This window comes from Panthera pardus, unplaced genomic scaffold (assembly GCF_024362965.1).
Source record: "Panthera pardus isolate Hobbes unplaced genomic scaffold, ASM2436296v1 HiC_scaffold_16, whole genome shotgun sequence".
In the NCBI taxonomy this organism is placed as follows: domain Eukaryota; kingdom Metazoa; phylum Chordata; class Mammalia; order Carnivora; family Felidae; genus Panthera; species Panthera pardus.
In genome coordinates, this window is record NW_026526721.1 from 69,995,393 (window position 1) to 70,014,137 (window position 18,745).

General features: G+C 50.3%; 1 protein-coding gene across 2 annotated transcripts in view; it reads right to left on the reverse strand.

Annotated features, from left to right (window-relative positions):
- HEG1 (heart development protein with EGF like domains 1) overlaps positions 1 to 15,075 on the reverse strand; it is a 90,661-nt gene extending 75,586 nt beyond the window's left edge. For both annotated transcript variants that reach the window (XM_053903462.1, XM_053903461.1), the window contains exon 1: positions 14,639 to 15,075. In XM_053903462.1, the coding sequence (XP_053759437.1) occupies positions 14,639 to 14,957 (319 nt within the window). In that variant the 5' untranslated portion in view covers positions 14,958 to 15,075. The remainder of the gene's footprint in view (positions 1 to 14,638) is intronic.
- Between the last annotated feature and the right edge of the window lie 3,670 nt (positions 15,076 to 18,745).

An 18,745-nucleotide genomic window follows, 5' to 3' on the forward strand; every position in this document is an offset into this window, starting at 1 on the left:
CACCTGACTTTTGTTAAGTTCTGCCATAATTTGTTCCGTAGACCTGTGTGAAGGGGCCCAGGACTCTAAGGAAATCATAGAAACATCATTTGTCTGGAAGGCTTACAGTGTTAGAAAATGTACACAGTGGAACGATGCTGCAGCACAAAGGGCCCGCGGGGCCAGGTGGGGGAAGGGAAGGGAGGAGGCCGCGGCTGTCACCGCCAGCCCCAGAAAGGGGTGCTCTCACCGTGGGCCACTGGGAGCCCATGGGGGTGCATATATAAAACCTATTTAGAGACATAAATGAAAGGTTTACCAATAGGCCTTTACAACTAAGTTGGGAAACTTGACACTTGATTCAAATACAAGTTATATATATATATATATATATATATATATATATATATATATATATGTAATATATACATTTTTTAGATTTTAGATTTTTTAAGTTTATTTATTTATTTTGAGAGAGACAGAGACAAGTGTGAGTGGGGGAGACACAGAGGGAAAAGGAGAGAGAGAGAGAGAGAGAGAGAGAGAGAGAGAGAGAGAGAGAGATTGAGAATCCCAAGCAGGCTCTGCCGATGGCTGTCAGCGCAAGGCCTGATGTGGGGTTCCAACACACACACACGTGAGGTCATGACCTGGGCCGAAACCACGCTTAACTGTGCCACCCAGGCGCCCCTCAAATATAACCAATATTTTTAAAGTCAGTTGTATGCTATAGCCAGTTAAGAAAAAGATATAAAATGAGGGAGTAGAAAGAAAGGGAGAAACTTACAGAGAGAGGAGGAGAGAGTAAAGCTAGGGAGGAGAATGCCAGAGTAGGGTCATTACGACGAAGACAAGGATGAGGATAATGACAGCAGCCCAGATACACGCTGCAGGCACCATGCCAGGCATTGCACATGGACTGTCCCAGTTAATTCTCACCACAACCCTGGCAGGTGGGCACCATTATTGTCCCCATTTTTTTTGATAAGGAAACTGAGGTGTCGAGAGATCAAACAGATGCTCAAGGATCCCACAAATAATACACTGGGATCCCAGCCCAGGTCTGTCTGACTCCAAAGGCCTTCAATATAAAATATCTAAAATAATAATAATAATAATACAGAAATAGAAAAAGAATGAAGGATAAGAATGGCAAGCACAAGATGAAGACAGAGCTACAGAGACATGGCAACATACTCTGAGAGGGAAAGCCAGAAAGACACAGGCAGGGCTCCTCAGGCAGGCTTCCAGGGTGTCTCCCAGGACCCCTGGATCCAAACTGCAGTTTCAGGACCCGAATGGGGACATCCCGGCAGCCCACGCTGCCCACTGTCCGAAAGGAATTAAGAGTATGGACAGGATTCAGAAGAAGAAAGAAAGTGACAAAGGGAAGAGTCGGTGGTGATCCCATGTGAGTGAGAAAAAGCCGCGAGACAAAGACGGCTGAGGTTCTGAATGTGTGACTGAGAAATTAACGGGACCATAAACAAGCAAAGGAAGGACAGGTTCTCGGGGGGGCAGGGGGAGGGGGGAGATGACATGCCTGCATTTATAACCATTATCTGTTGTGTTGAAAGTGAAGCACAACTGTGCAGATGTTTGGCAGGTGGCTGAAGGAATCGGACTGGGTATCTGAAGAGAAGAAAGATAGTTGTGGGTATCACCTCCTCAGAGAAAACAGGTGAAGCCATGCTATGTCTTCCCTCTGTGCCTCTGTTTTGTGGACTTCCCTACCTAAGTGCCCTGCTCCCTTTCCCTTGGGCCTTGGCAAAATCTGACTGCTTTCTCACAACTGGCTCAGGGAACACCACTCCCAAGAAGCTTTTTCCAGAGAGAACTCGCTCCCTCTTGACTACTGTTTTAACTTGTTGTATAATTACAACATATTCGATCATATTTCTATGTCCCTTAGGAGAGACCGTGGCTCCTGGGAGGACTCAGTAAACACTCACTGAACCGAGCTGTAGGTAGAAGGCCAAGGGCAGGCCTGTGAAGAACATCCTACTGGTTGGGTGGGACAGAGGCTGAGAAAGAGCTAGCCACCAAGACCAGAGGCAGCTGAGAGGACAGAGATGGAGGACTGACAACAGGCCAGTGAGACATCCCAGAATGCTGTCCCTCTCTCCCCTTCCTCTCCTACTTTCTACACATCCCCCTGCATCTACCTGCTCCACAAAGGCCACCTCACTTAGAGTAATAATAATGCCGGAGGCATTCCCAAATACACAGCACGTGCGTGTTCACAAAGCCTGTCCACGAGGATGAGTTTCCATCTCACCCCTATGATAGCACTGCGAGGTGGATGGAGCTGGGAGTATCTTCGCCATTTTACAGATATGCAAACAGGCCCAGAGATGGGATGCCTGGCCCAGGGCACAGTAAGTTCATTGTATTCTGACTCAAATTACTCGCTGTGTCTACATTTAAACATGCCTTTGTGGTCATAATTATATTTGCTCCTCCTCGGAAGCCTTGTCTAGGAAGCAGGATAGATAGCATTAGCCCCATTTCTAACATAGGGAAAGTAAGACCCAGGGACATTAGGCAGCTGCCCCCTGCCACACAGCTAGAAAGCAAAGAGGTTAAGACCCTGTCAGAGTTCTTGAGCCACCACTGGCATCTCTCTGCCCGAACTCCGCCTGTGGCTATAGACAGCAGCACTCCGTTACCGCAAGGCACAGCTACCCTATAAATAATTCCTAACCAACCACAGGAATTCACCTACCAATGAATATGGTCCTCTTCAAAGAAACCCCATTAAGATCTTACTTAATCCCACAACACTGTTACTCCTCAAACTGTTTCCTAAAATTCTCTACAATCTTCAACAGCGCCTGAGGAGTATTTTTGAGTTTACTGAATAAGGACACATTTTCATCCCTTGATAATAGATTTGGATTATTCTGGAAACACACAAAAATTCCAAGCCCAATTTAGTGACTGATGCAGGGGATCGAGATAGGTGTCTCCGTTTTGGATCCAGGATGATGGAGAAGTACAAAGAAACACCAATGAGTTGCTTGTGGCCCAGGCACTGGCTCTAAAGGGGGCTCCCAGCTCCTTCGAATGCTTTTTGAGGTATGTGTCAATAACCTCCAAAAACTCTGACCTGAAGGAGAGTACCCTCTGACAACAGAAGTCCCAGCATGACTGATTGTAAAGGTTTATTACTTTCGAGTCACGCCTCACATACCATTTTTATTGAATCCTTACTGCTTCACGTGCATTATTAATCTGGTCTCCGCAGATAACTGCAGGTGAGGGCTGGATAGGTGGCACTTAGTTGTTCTGACTTAAAATCTTCAAATTGTGCTCTTTCCTCCCTGCATTGGAAGCTAAGGATGGAGAGAAAGTTCTAGGAATACCAAGAAGTGAGGTTCGGGGGGCCCGGGGAAGGGGAGGGGGACCAAGTAGCAAATGTCCTTGGAAAGTAGACCTGACCCCTTTGCATTCAGAACTTGTCCCCCATCCACTGAACCTGGAGGTGAAGAGGGTGTTGTCATCAGTCCAAAGGTCAGTATAAACAGGCAATGGTTTCAGGAGCATCCTCGTGGCCAGTATTTACAGAGCTCTCCTGCCCAGCCACAAGCAGTCTGTTTTACAGAGGCTATATGACCCTTACATTCCTGAGTAGGGCCCATTAATAGCCCATCTGACAGATGGGAAACTGAAGGCACAGAGAGACTGAGTAACCTACCAAGGTCCCACAGCTTGCAAGTGGTACTGTTGGGAGTTTAAACTGAGGCTGTCTGACACCCAAGCCAGGACCTCCCCAGGTCTGTGACTGCACAGCCAGAGGGCTCTTATACATATCCTAGCAACAGATGACCCCAGAAAAAGTCTCACTGCATGGCACAACGAAAGTCCTGGTGGCCCCAGAGGCTCAGGAGTGAAATTTATCCCCATGTTGAAGCTGTTTCCATCTCCCCCTACCACCCAGGGAAGGAAAATAGAGTAGTTTTCAATACTAGCCTGATTCATGATAATCACCAATCATGACCTTGCACAAAGAACAACATCCTACCAGATTCCAACCAGGCGTCTCTCTCCTATATTTTCACTATTCCCTCCTCCAATATGACTGCTTCAATGCACATGGCCCAGCATGGCACAGGGTCAGCTAGAGAGCTTGACCTTGGCCTCCACCTTCTTCTTGTCACCTGTCTTCCTCCCTGGACTTCTTATCCCAACTTATCAAAGACATTGAGCAGAAGTCTGTCAAAGGTATCACATCCATCTCCTCACTTCCAGTAGCTCAGCTCCTTCCCAGAAGAGACATGGAGGCTGCTGTTATTCAGGGTCTCCAGTGAGATCAGAGCCTCCCCTGAGGCCCCCACAACCACAGGAACTGGGAGCACAGAGCCTGCCTGCCATACCACCAGACCTGTTAGCTTTCCTCAAACATTCCTACGTGACAGGAAAGCCTGCATAATACTGCAAAGCTCAAGTATCCCAGAACCAAGGTATAAAGCAAAAGGAATGTGTCCATTTTTAACAGTCTCTGTAGACTTCAGAGATGGCCTTTCTAGCTCCTTAAGAGATCTTATGACAGGAGCCCTAGGTCACATGGTGGTGCAGGTGCTGCTGTAATACCACCTGGGCAGTGGGTGGCAGCCACAAGTTGGATAGATGCTCCCTGGGCCAAGGCCAAAGATGAATATGACCTGTGCCTCCTCTCAAGGAGCTAGAGGTCTAGCAGGCCCACAGGTACACATGAAGACCGACTGTGAGGTACCCTTCCTCGTCCCTCACATAGGCGCCACAGCTCCCGACCCTGAGCTAAGAAGCCAGATGTAGAGTCTCCTCACACTTCAGATCAACATCAGGGAAGTCAGGAGGTATTCACAGGATAAAGCTGGGACCCTCAGGAATGAAGCTTCTGGCATCAGATGGCCAATCCGTCATTCCACAGATAAAGAAATGGAGGCCCAGAGAAGGAAGCAATATGCCCAAAGTTACCCCGTGTCTAAGTGGCAGAGCCAAAACTTGATCCTGAACCTTCTGGACCAGCCTCCACCTCTGGCCACTCCACATTGCTAGAGCAGCATTTCCAGCCCCAACTAGAGCTCTGCCACTATCATGGTTGTCTAATTGTTTCACTGGTTTCCAGAACCTTTCCGGGAAAAACCACGTCTGTGAAATGCAGCCAGTCATATCACTCAATTGGAAGTGTCTGGATTTGTCACATATCTCCTAATCTAAGGTGACCTCGAATCTTGCATCATGTCCTGAACAAAGAGACCAAAAGGTTCTGAGAGCAAAGTGAAATTTACTGACTCTGACTGGAAATCAACCAGGGTAAATGAGGCAAAAGAGTGACAGCCTCTTTCCCTACTTATTTTGGAAACAAGCCTGCCATTTAATGAATAAAGACAGCTTTTTAAAGTTCCCTTCAAACCTGGAGAGTCTAGGATTCTCTGAACATAAAGAGAAGTCTCAAGATGTTCTTACAGACCCCAAACTGAAATCTAATTTTGCCCAGTATGCCAAAATTTAAAGGATCAATATTGCCAATGCAATGGCTCTCATTTACAAGGTCCCTGTGGTGTTCTCTTGCTCCATCCCAAATTTTGCATGACAGTTCCTTCTCAAATACTCGTGTTGCTCTTCTGCCTGGCCACTTTGCCCAAAGCACTTGGCTTGGATGCCTCCCTGCCCAGATGTAGCCACGCTGACACAACACGGTGGAGAGCTTGCTGCCTGCTCTGGAGGAACCCACCTCCACCAGCAGCATCCACCACACTTCCTGCCGGTCAGACACCCTGCAGAATCAGTCACCCACTGAAACATCCTCTCTTCAACTTGCTTCAGACCAGAGGATAAGGTGGAGCCCCAGCAGCTTCCGGATATAGGGTTAGTAGAGAGATGCTGTGATTGACCACACCCAACATACACACACACAGACACACCGCTATCTGAAGATATCTGGGTGAAAAAGAAAGACAGGAGAAGGGTACCGTGTTTTAATCAAAATCCCTGGTGATACACAGAGTGTGGTGAGATCTACATTGTGAGATCACACAATGCTGTTGAAATAATTTGGTATCATTTGGTAGTATTGTCAGGGATCTTAAAATTTTCCACATTCAGGAATTAACACTAAGCAAATAATCAGAGACAAATACAAAAGCTGATTCACAAAGACGTTCATCACATTATTTATGATAGTGAAAAACTGGAAACAGTTATATATCCAATAAAGACGTAGCTTTAAAAAAGTTACAATATACTAGAACAGTATCCATCTGGATACCATATGGAAATATACATGCATTATATGTGTGTGTGTGTCCTATTTTTTAAAAGTCAGCCCCGATGTGGGGCTCAAACTCACAACCCCAAGATCAGGAGTCGCATGCTCTACCGACTGAGCCAGCCAGGCACCCCTGTGTATCCTATTTTAAAAATATATAGTTTTAGGGGCGCCTGGGTGGCTCAGTCGGTTAAGCGTCCGACTTCGGCTCAGGTCATGATCTCGCGGTTCGTGAGTTCAAGCCCTGCGTCGGGCTCTGTGCTGACAGCTCGGAGCCTGGAGCCTGTTTCAGATTCTGTATCTCCCTCTTTCTCTGACCCTCCCCTATTCATGCTCTCTCTCTCTGTCTCAAAAATAAATAAATGTTAAAAAAAATTTAATATATATATATATATATATATAGTTTTAGGGGCACCTGGGTAACTCAGTGAGTTAATCCCCGATTTCAGCTCAGGTCATGATCTCAGAGTTCATGAGCTTGAGCCCCACATTGGGCTCTGTGCTGACAGCTCAGAGCCTGGAGCCTGCTTTGGATTCTGTGTCTCCCTCTCTCTCTGTTCCTTTCTGCTCACATTCTGTCTCTCTGTCTCTCTCTCAAAAAATAAACATTAAAAAAAATTTTTTAAGTACCTACACAATTTTGTATTCCTTGTAAATGAGAAATATAACAACTGCTAATGTTTTAATATATTTCTGGTAGTTGGCATATAGGTGGTATTTCATTTGGCACTTTCACTTTTCTACACCTTCCAAATTGTATATGATAAATATACAAAACGAACATAATCAGAAAAAAATAAAAGTTCTGATTTTTAAAAGGCAAAGATAACCATGCACCTTGGAAATACCATAATGCTTGTACTTCATCCTGATCCTAAGTCAGAAATGTCACCTCATGGCCTCACTGTTGACTGACAGCAAGGTAGGCTTCCAAAGGAAGCAAATATCAGGGAGATGCATCCTTGTCCTCTGACAACTCCCGGGCAGGAATGCAACAAGGGAGGCAGGAAGGCAAGCAAAAGACAAACACATCAGAGACATACATCAAAACCCCTAACTCCAGAGATCCCCTACCACAGCAGCACCCCAGCCCAGGCACCCTGCACTGCACCACAGGAGTGACACGGGCCACTCTGCTCTGATGACAGTCCCTGTGCCCCCTCCCTCACCTGGGGAAGACTGTCCAGTGCACTGTCCTAACACTTTGGGAGGTAAAGTGTGAGGAAGGTATTGCCTGTCCCATGTTTGATGATCCAAGAACATGAGGGCTGCTCAGTCAGAGAAATATTACCACAAGCATGGTTCTTTCTACCTCCAACTTTTGTGTTTGGGCCTAGCTTCTATTTTAGGAATCATTTATTCAACAAGTACTATGCATGCTTACCGTGTGTCAGGCACAAACTAGCTGTGGCTTCCCACCTTCACTTCCTGTCTTGCCTTCCTAGTCTACTCTCCGCATCACTCCTCTGCTAAAACCTCTCATGGCGCTGAGCAGAAAATCTGACCTTTCTACTGTGGTTCTCATGGCCCCACATGATCTGGCCACCATGGCCTTCCTTCTTTCCAATCCCGAAACACGCAACCTTGTTCTGGCCTTCGGGCCTTTGCACTGGTTGTTCCCTCCCTCTGCCTGCACTGGTTGTTTCCTCCCTCTGCCTGGAGAGCTGTTCCGCTATAGGCATGGGGCACCGTGTGCCTAGTCTCCAGGACAGGAAGGAGTCTGGCATGTGTACACAACTATCTGGTGTGGTTAGAAGGGGGTCAGAGAAAGAAGAGGCCAGAGAGTCAGCGGGTCAGGTCCTGGTATTCCAGCAGGGAGGCTGGATTTTTATTTTACTTTATTTTATTCTAAGTACAATGCAAAGCCCTTGGAGGGTTTTCAGCCTGAGAGTAAGGTGACCTGAATTACATTTAAGAAGATCGCTCTGGGCTCTGTGAACACGGATCAGCGGGAGAGTGTGCATGGAAGCAGGGAGAGCAAAACAGAACAGTGGAGATGGTGAGGGCAGATCCCTGATATATCTATCGAAAAACAGAATCAAGAGTCCCCCTTCCCCACCAAAACAAAGATGCAGAGGGTGAGGGAAGGAGCTGGATATCCAGTGCTTCTAAGTTTCTCATTCAAGTAACAAGTGGGTCCTGTTGCCAATTCCTGATGGCAGAGTGGGGTGGGAATTCAGAGTTCTTGTCCCTGTTAAACTTCATCCGGGGTGGTGGGCGTTTGCTGTCTCCCTTAAGGTAAACAAACTCTTCCTGTGTTCTTAAAGTCTCCCCTGAAGTTCTCAGAATCAATCCAGTGGTCTTTCCTCAGGCCTCATTCTTCCTGGCTCCCTCTCCCCTTTAACCTGGATATACCTGGATGAGAAAGCAAGTTCAGGCAGGTTCATGTCAACCTACCTGTACCTTCCTCTGCCCATGCATGGCCAGCTTCCAGACTGCCCCCCTCTCAGCTGCACCTTCAGGCCGCTTCCTGGCTCACCATCTACACTGGATGCTCTTGACCCACTGGGTCTGAGTCTGCCTCCTCTTCTCCAGTGGCTTCAGCTGCTGTTGAGGTTCGCCCTTCCAGGCTGACTCTGGCCCTGGCTTCCCCCTAGTTCAGTTCCACGTCTGTGACTGCACAATATTTCCGCTGGGACAGGCTACAGGCTTTACAGTGAAAGCACCTCCAACGGAGGCAGCCTCTTGCAGGGCCAGCCAGCTCTTTGCCATTGTCCTCGTCATCCCCACAGCCAGGCAGTCCCCAGGCCCTCCCACCTTCCTCTTTTAAATGGCCCTTGCAACGCTCCCTCTCAACTTCCACCGCTCCCATTCTAGCCCATGCCTTGCTTGCAGTGTTTTCCTCCCATCATACCGATACAACGCCTGCCAGCATTCTCAGACTTCTGAACTAAGTCCTGGACTGTAGGAAGGGCAGAGACCCACACGTGGTTCATCCCCGAGTCCCAGCGTCAAGCACAAAGGAACACTGACCAAGCACGCAATACTGCTCCTTCCTCAAGGGCTCTCAGGGCTCCTCAGTGCAGATGTGACAAACACAAATGCCTCAGGCAGGTCTCTCAAGCCCTCCACCATCGGTACAAATCCTCCTTTCCAGTCTGGTCTTCACTCCAGTGACTCTGGACCCTAGCAGGTCTCCCAAGTCCTCTTCCCCGGACTTCCCGGCTACTGATCACCTCCATTTGAAAAGTCTTAAGCTTTTCAGTATTTGGGGTTTTGCTGATGCCAAAACCCTACCCCCTCTGTGCTATCCATATCCCAGCCCACACCTTCCTCCTGCCTGGACTACCGGCACCCAGCAGCCTCTTCACCTCTGCACACCATTCCTTGGGTCGGCATGATCTGCTTGTGACATTTCTTCACTTCTGCATCACTAACACACCACAGTCTCCCTGGTGACGGGGTTGAGGGGCACCACCGACTTGCTCTGCAGCTCTCCACAGGTGGAGAGCTGCAGAGCCCCTCATGTGTAGAAAGGGCTCTTGGCCGTGTTTTCGGGTCTACAGATTAGCTAAACTGACACAGACTGACACATCTGCCACACTCCCACAAAGGAAGAGGGAGAAGCCAGGATAGAAACATCTTTGTTCTGTCTGTACCAGATGAACAGGGAACGGGTAGAAGAGGGCATGCACAGACGTTAGAAAGAAAACAAGTCTAGAGCATCAGAATGGGGTACCATCCAACCTCTCCTCCTGTTGAGGGGGTGTTCATACCAACTGCCCCATAACACCGGCCACGTTCCCAGCAGAGTCCATTAAGAATGTCATCAACTCATTTCAGTTTGGGCGATAATTAACAGAGCTACCTCTGGTATCAGTAACATATGGATTGGCATATAGATGAAGTGTAATTCACAATGTCTATATAAAATGCCATTTTTATACATATATACAGACTTATGCTCTTGTGTTGAGCAATTTCCAAAAGAAAATTTTTGTTTGGATCTCCACTCAGCAGGTTGTTCCCATCACTGCTGTCATATCCACATCCACTGCTGTCATATCCACATCCTGCCTCTCATCCCTGATCTCAAAAAAACAAAAACAAGGGGCAAGAGCAAGGGACGGAGAAGAGAAGAAGCAGAACACTGCACTGGTCTTAGAGATCCAGAACCATCGGGCCGCTGAGAAAACCGGGGCTGCACGATACCATGGAAACAACAGGTGAATCTGGTCAAATCAGTCTGAATGTTGGCTCCTCCATTCACTGTGTGATCCAAGCTCACCAGGATTCAGTTCCCATAGCTGTAAAAGAGCAGTGCTATCCCTCACAGGACTGTTTTGAGGGTTAAATGGGAAAGCGCCAACCAGACCACACAGGTGCTCAAAGGCTTCAAGTCCAAAGACAGACCCAAACTGATCTCCGTCCCTGGTATTTCCCACTCACACAAAAGCAGGGCGGGCAGAGGGAAGCCACGGAAGAAGGCAATAAGTGGCTAACGGAACCACAACCGCCACCTGTTCTTCGCTCGCTTTGTGAGAGTCTCTGAGAGAGCAACAAGTCAACTCCAAGAACACTGCTTCCAGCCAGCTGGGCAGGGCTGCTCGGAGACACCGGGACCACCGGGAGGGCACAGACTCCTTCCCCAGCCTCCCAGGACTAGGTATGCAGTCACTGCCCAGCTGGGCACCAAATATCTTTTGTTCTGCCTCTATCCGCACCAGTCAGGTCTTGGGCAGAAAATACGAGTTCAGCATTTGCACGCCCATCGAGGGAAGCAATAAGAGGGTTCTTGCCAGGTTAAAAGGATGTGGCTTTTAAACACACGCACGCCACAAAGAATCCCTTTCCCCACACCCTTCCTTCTATTTGGAGCAGTCTCCAGCAAAGCAAGCGGGCTCCTCAGAAATCCCTACCACCACCACTGCCAGCCTCAGCCGGGGGAGAGGTAGCCACACACACTCCCTTCCCTACGGGGCTGCCTCCTGCCCGGCCTTCGTCTTCGCTGCACTGTGTAGTGGTTCTCCCAGCAGCTAAAGCTAGTTGGCCTGAAACATTACAGCACTTCAGGGGACAGCGATGGAGCAGTCCAGGAGGGGCTGGGTTCACAGCGCTTCCTTTACTCCAGGGAGCTGCATTTTTCTAAGATTATTATTCCTTGGGCCAGCTGCTCAGCTACTCAGCGTCATTTCCCCTTTGGGTGGGAAAGTTCTTCCCATCTGCATTGATTTTCATTAGGACTTAAGCCTTTCGCTTCCCCTTTCATCTGCAGGTCTCACAATTAAAGCATGGCCTATGGAGCACAAAAATCAAGGCATATAAACTTAAGCGCTCAGAACTGTGGCTCAGAAGCCCTAAGCTGTTAATACACACACCAAGAAAAAGAAAATCTCTAGGACTTGGCATCGTCTCCATCTCCACCAGCTCAAACACCAGCGATGAATCTGAACAGCCAGCAGAATGATAGGTGGGTATGCAAATGGAGGACCTGCGGCCTAATGCTGGCCAACAACCCACAGACGGAACACAAGCGAGGTTACTCAGCAATGAGACCCCCGCACTCTGCCAAGAGGAAAAGGGCTAGAAATGGCCCCCAAGGGAAAAAAGGACATCTCTGGCCCCTGCCATTGATGCCTGTGTATCCAGAAGCCCAAGCCATGAATGCCAGGCACTGACCACCTGTATCCCCACAGCAGAAGGGGCTGCAGCAGTTTCCCGGACAATCAAAGGAAGCACATCATTTGTAAGACTTGGGGCTTATTACCAGCAGGAGCGAGCACCTCCCCAAACACAAAAACGTTACTGCAGAGCCTGGATGGCCATCTGTCAGGGGTGCTGAGAGGGCAGATACCCACATGGGACTCAGTGCAGACCAGAGGGCCTCTGGAGGTTCTCTCAGTGTTGAGACTTTGCTGCCTTGGGAAGTGACTGATTATACTTTGTGATACATGGTGGACAATCAAAAAGGGTCCGAAGAAAATCCTGAGAGGTTATTAGGAAACTCGGACTCACTGAAATCACTTATTGCTGGATTTCTTGTTCGTTGTTTCCTTTTCCCTCTAAGTGACATTGTTTGTGCCACCACCAGAAAACAAGCACAGGACATGCTCGCATCCTCAGCCGTGTTACTAGTGTCTAGCAGTTTTTAACAGGCAATCAATTTCTTTTCTTACTCTCACCGTTCTAACATCCCACCTGAGGCCCAGCCTTAGATCAGCTGAAGAGCAGGTGCATCTTGGGTGGGCTTTGTGGGGGTGCCAGCAGAGACCTGCTTAGGTAAGAGAAATTTTGGACTACTCTGGCTCCTGCTACCTGCTCTTGGGACTCCCACATGCATTTTTCCAGAGCCTCATGCACCCAAAGCCTCCATTGCTCTCTGCTCCCAAAATGCATCCAACGGGAAGGTTGCAAAGCCAGGACTAGCAGTGTTACCTGCCACATCTATGAAGAAGTGTGGGTCACTTAGGGCGGGAGGGGAGGATGTCCCAACTAGCAAAGGAGATCAGCCCCAATTCTTACCTGCTGAGTCCCCCACTATGTCCCAACTAGCAAAGGAGATCAGCCCCAATTCTTACCTGCTGAGTCCCCCCCCCATGTCCCAACTAGCAAAGGAGATCAGCCCCAATTCTTACCTGCTGAGTCCCCTAGGCTAATTCCCTCCACTGTTCCTCTCCCTGTGTAACACCCAGCTCTCTGTGATGTGTGAGGAGTCCCAGCCATGAGAAGGAATGAGACTCAAGTGCCAGCCTTATCCAGTCATGTCCCTGCAAGTTAGCATCCCTTCCACCTACCCCTAACAAGGCTGGGGCCCCACAGCTAAGAATGCCTGACCCCCAGCCAGAGAAACCTGCCTTCAGCTCCTGGGTGTCTCCTCCGAAATGGCCTCTATCCCCTACACCCGCTCTCCGTTTAGAAAATTTACAAAATACTATGCGGTGTTCCTTAGTTACTTTTCTAGTGTGAGAAAGTCAGGGAATGTTCTCTTTTATGTTCTTGATTCTTTCTCGTGGTACTTAGAACAATATATGCTGTAAGTTATCTGAAGTTACACAGTGGGTAGGTCTCTGGTAGGTCTTTTATAGCTTCTCTCTCCCCTCTCTTCCCTTGCTGTTACTCAGTTTCTCAGTCTTGTGCCAGTGCCTTAGATATTCACAAGGACAAGGCATTCTGCAATGATGGGAGTACTCCTGCACGTGGAGTTGACTTTTTCCTGGGAGGTGTATTTTTTTTAAAAACATTTTTCTTATTTAGAGGAAGCATCCCTAGGTTCAATGAAGCAAGCTAATTCCTACGCGAGATAGTGTGTGTGATATGAGAAACTTAAAGTGCCAATTAGTTAGATGAAATCTTCTCAACCTTCACGTGAACTTCAAATCAATGCCTAGTGTTGCAAGCAACCTTGCTTTTCCAGGTAACCCTGAGAGAGAGCATGTGCCTGGTGTCACTCACAGGAAGGCAGTGGCTAACACCACCACGTTGCTGACTAGTCAAAGCACTTTCATTTATTTTTACTTTCATTTTGTCACACCATCACTAGAAGGCTAGGAGAAACAGGGATCATTACTTCCATTTCACAGATGGAGAAACTGAGATCAAAAGAGGTGACATTCTCAAGGTCACAATGGTGTCACAGTTAGAATTCCTAGGTCGTTGGCGTTTCTTCCAGATCTAAAGAAGGAACTGGATAAAAGTCCAGAGCAGAGGGGGCAGGTCCCTTTCTGAGCAGGATAGGCAGGGGCTATGTATGGAGCAGCAGCCCATTGGGAAAGTAAGGGGAGGCTCAGGGGCAGTCCTGTGTCACCTTTTGCCTCGCAAGGGTTTGCCCTTGTAACTCCCCACCTCCACACTGTCCCCCCCTCCCCCGCCCCCGTCCCTCCTCTGCTTTTAGAGAGAACCAGTAGAGTGTTGTGTTTCCAACTACATCCTGTCCTTTACAATATTCTCAAGGCTAGAACCCTTAAATATCAGTTATTTATCTTCGAAAGTTACGCTCTGTACCTGGAGAGGCCATTTCTGTATCTATAGGAAAAGACTGGGATTCGGGAATTGACGGGAAGATGTTACCACCTCCGAGGTGGGAGAAGCGCCTTTGGAAGGTTTCTGGGGCGGAGGTTCTTTTCTTTTTGTTAAAGGGAGGTGTCGGGCAAGAGGTCCAGGGTACGCCACGGAAGACAAGTTTTCTTCCATGGATGGGGGGAGAACAGGACGGTCACACCCCCCAGTCCCGCCACCAGCGATGGAGTCCAGGACAGCACTCTCCCCGCTCGCCACCCTCCCTCGCGGCCCACCCCCGGGGTCCCCAGCGGCCCAGGTAAGCGGGGCGGGGGGGGGGGGGGGCGGGGGGGGGGGGCGGGCGGCCGGGACCGAGCGCGCGGAGGGGCCTAGGGCGGGGGATGCGGCCCCGAAGCGCGCCCACGCCCCCCGCCCGAGGCTTCCCGGCGCCCGGCCGCGGCTCTCACTCACCCGCGCTCCCGCCTTGGGGGGCCCGGCGCGAGCGTCCCCGGCGTGTGGCGGCGGCCGGGCCGAGGGCCGTGCGGCTGGGGCCGGGGGGCGCGGGCCCGCGGCGCTCCCGGGGCGGCGTGGGCGGCGTCGGCTCGCGCTCGGGGCCGGGCTCGGGCTCGGGCTGCCGCGCCAGCCCCGCTCCTGCGAGGGGCGCCCGGCTCGGCGCGCGGCGGGCCGGGGAGGGCGGCTGCCCCCACGTCCCGGGGGCGGCCGGCGGCGGCAGCAGCAGCAGCGGCAGCAGCAGCAGCAGCAGCGGGAGCGGGAGCGGCGGCGAGGCCATGGTGGCGGCGCCCGCCCGCGCTCACATGCCCGGCGCGCGGGGCGGGCGCGGGGCGGCCGCGGGTGCGAGGGAAGCGGGCGGCGGGCGCCGCGCGGGGCCGGGGAAGTGAGCGAAGTGAGGCTGCGAGCGCAGTCCCCGCCTCAAAAGTTGTGGGGAGCCGCGGGAGGGCGGCCGGGGCCGGGCGGGCGCGGCGGAGGCGGAGGCGGCCCCGGCGCCGCTACATGCTAATTAGCCCGGGCGGGCCGCGGGCGGGCGGGCGGCTCCTCCTCGGGTTGACATCACCGGCCGAGCGCGGCCGGGCCCGGGGGCGGGGAGAGGGCAGGAAGGGGGCGGGGGCCGGCCGGGGACCGCGGGGTGAGGGCCACGCTGCAGGCCAACTTCGGTCACACTCACACACGCCCTCCCCACCCCCATCACTGCTACTTTGCCACTGGGAGAAAAAAATCAGAAAAACCGAGTCCTCCGAATTTCCCAAGTCCTTAAATGCACAGTAAATGGGTAAAAAGCAGGTACTGGGTGATGTGATTTGCGCTAACTGGATTGTACAAAGTGCTTTGATATGGGAGAGAAGTGGAACCTGTTCCCCTGCTCCTCACAGCGCGCGGTCACTGCCCCTTGCTCATTTGAACTGCCCTCCCCACCCCCACCCCCGTTCCCGCCACCACCACTACTCCTCTGGGCTGGTGCTGGGTTCGCTGTTGCCAAGCCTAACGCCTCTCCCTGTGGCCAACCCGAGAGTCATCCTATCCCCCAGCGCCTTCTCAAGCCCGGACTCCAACCCCATCGGACCACTGCTCCGATGTGAACTTTGGCTCGCACGAGAGTTCGCAGAAATGTCACCTCCCGGACACCCAAACAGGCCGCAGGGAAAAGAAAACTGTGAATTCAGGCACGGCTAGGCAAACTCGTAATCAGAAAAAGGGCCGCAGATCAAAAAATTAAACAGAAGGACACACAGGGATCACTGACTTTTAAATGAAAACTTTCAGGGGAGAAATTCAAAGATTTAATGAAAACAACATTTCCTGGCAAATGAAGTTCCATTTGTGTCCATATCCCTTCCCTTCCCAGTAAATAAATGTCTAAATTTTAGGGACTGCAAGAGTCTTTACTTCTAGGTGAAGAAAGAGGGGCTCAAAATGGGAAAATAATTGACTCAAAATTCTGAAGCTAGACCCAAAGATTAAGAGGTTTACCTGTAAAGGACTGTGTGGCATTATTAATTCTGGTCCCATAATACAGAATTTGCAATAATCTAGACCATGTCTCAACTGAAATGAACACTGGAGTTCCTTGGGGAATCTCTTCAGTTCCACTGGGGACTCCTATCTGACCACCAGATGCTCAGAAAACTATGAGTATGGACTTCCCTTTCAGGCCTGGCTCTCCACCCCATTTCTCCGCTCCTCTCTGCTGTCTCCAGAGCTCCATGACCCCCACCTCCAGGGCCATGAGCAGATCATGGTGTCCAGGACAGCTGCAGATGGATCTAGGCCCACTTTCTAGTGATTCAGTCCAAGTGAGTCACTTGGCAGAAAACATAAAGGATACTGTGTATAAACAACCTCACCTTAAAAGGGGGAGTGGGGAGTAACGATTTGGTTTTGTTTTATTTTGTTTTGAACAACCACAAGACAAACCCAACTTGCCAGGGCTCTCACATGGAGTTTCCAGGTCTTTCCAAGAAAGTACCATACAATGATCCCCTGTAAGTAACTTGATTTGCTCTCGTGGCCCCAGCTCAACTTCTCAGGATCGTGTTCTCATATTAACAGGCAGAACTACCCAGCTGTCCAGACGCAGCCAGACAAGCCCCAACAAGCCAAGACACTGCACTCAGAGGTTCTGGTCACCACCACCCCCTCCCTTCCTCGGAGTATATTTCACATAGGACGGGCGCCCTCCCAGGCAACCAGTAACAACATTTAAAGGTTTAATGGCTTCTCATGTGGATTCAGAGATCCCACTAGAGAGTCTGCAATTCATTACCAAAGCCCAAGGAGCAAACGTGCACGTGGGACATGTTCCTCCCTTTTGGGCACCACAGATCTCTCTCTCTCTCTAATCTCCTCTCTGCCTTCTAAGAGAAATAACCAAGCACGCGTCATGTCAGCTGGGAAAGGCTTAACCTGTGGAGGAGGAGGGGAAGATGCAGGAGAACCTGGAAAGACTGAACACGGTGAAATGGACCCTGGCACTTTTTCATCTCCTTCTAGGACAGAATAAGAGAAAACAGCAGGAGAGACTTGGAGGCAGATAGAACCTTAGAAAGAGTAGTCAGCTTGGTCTTGAAGCCCTGGCTTCTTGTCCTGACTTTACTATTGTTTAACTGTGTGATCTCAGCCTCTGTTTCCTCGTCTGTGAAACAAAGACTGTCTGAGATGATTGCTAAGGAGTGCTCCAGCTCTGGTGTTTTAGGGTTCAGTAAAGACCTCTGACACAGCAAGGAGGTACGAAACAGACATTTGTGGTGCTTCCTTCCCAGGGATATAAAAATCCAAATAAGATTTTTGGTCACCCTAGATGGCTTCGAAGAGGCCCTATCTGGAGCCAGGGGACAAATCAGATGACCTTTCAGATGTCTCCCAGCCCTAGGAATCTACTGATCTAAAATGAAACAGTCGGGAAGCCAGCTTGGACCTGGTTCCCAGATGGAGTGAGTTAGGAGTCAGGCATTCCTAACCTCTCCATGGGTGGGAGTGGGGACACTCCGAAGTGGTTGACAGTGAACTCAGCAGTAAGCCAGGTGTCTCTACCACCTAATACTGCATGTGGTCAGAGTTTCTGCAGGGGCTTTCTGTCTCTGCTTGCATTGGTTAGATGAGGTTTAGGCCAGACTGCAGGACTACAGGCCCCCAAGTGCTACAGCCTCACATCACAGATGTTTTCTTCTGGTTCTCCCAACATCCTTAGGCACTGACGTTCAGGTCAGCGGCTTGCTCTTTTCCACACAGCCTTCCAAGGATCCACACCATGGCAGCTCTACCATTCTCAATGTATGGCTTCCAAGGTTGCCCTTGGAAGTGACATCCCAATCAGCCAGAGGTGAAAAGAACATGGAGGTGTGAGCATGGGAGGTTTTAAAGGGCCAGGCCTGGAAGTGGCATCCTTCACTTCCTCTTACACCCCACTGGAGAGAACATGGTCACATGGCTCACCAAACTGCAAAGGGGTCTGGGAAATGCAGTCTAGCCATATGGGCAAAGAAGGGGAGAAGGGATGTGGGTAGACAGCTAGCAGTCTGTGACCTACCACTCACTATCAGAAGGGCAGGGGAAGGAACGGGAGGGTAAAGGATTTTCATTGCTTTGGCCTCAGTTTCCTCCCTCATAAAACAAGGGTGCTGAGTCAGATGATCTCTGAGGGGCCCATCTGCTTTAGCATTCTGTGGTTCCAAGAGCTGATGAAATGTCCTTCTGCACCAAAGTAAACAAGCCTACAGACTCCTGCTGCAGCTTATCCTTGGCCTGAGGAGCTGTCCTCTGCCAACTGGTGTGGCTGGTGCGACCCCATAGAGAGGGCTTTGGGTTCTCTCCAAGTTCTGTTCCCAAACTGTTCTCACTCCTTGGCCAAGTCCAGTGGTCTCCGTTGGCCTCAGTCTCCCCACCTGTAGAGTGGGGAGAGAAATCATTACCCTTTGCTGCATCCCCAGGTTGGTCTGAGGATGTGATGAGATCACTGTCCAGAAGGCACAGAGCTCTTCCAACTGAAGCACTCCACAAGATGCTCTAATTGTAACCAGAGCCTTTAATAACACTGCACTCTGCTCAGGCCTGACGTGTGCCCAG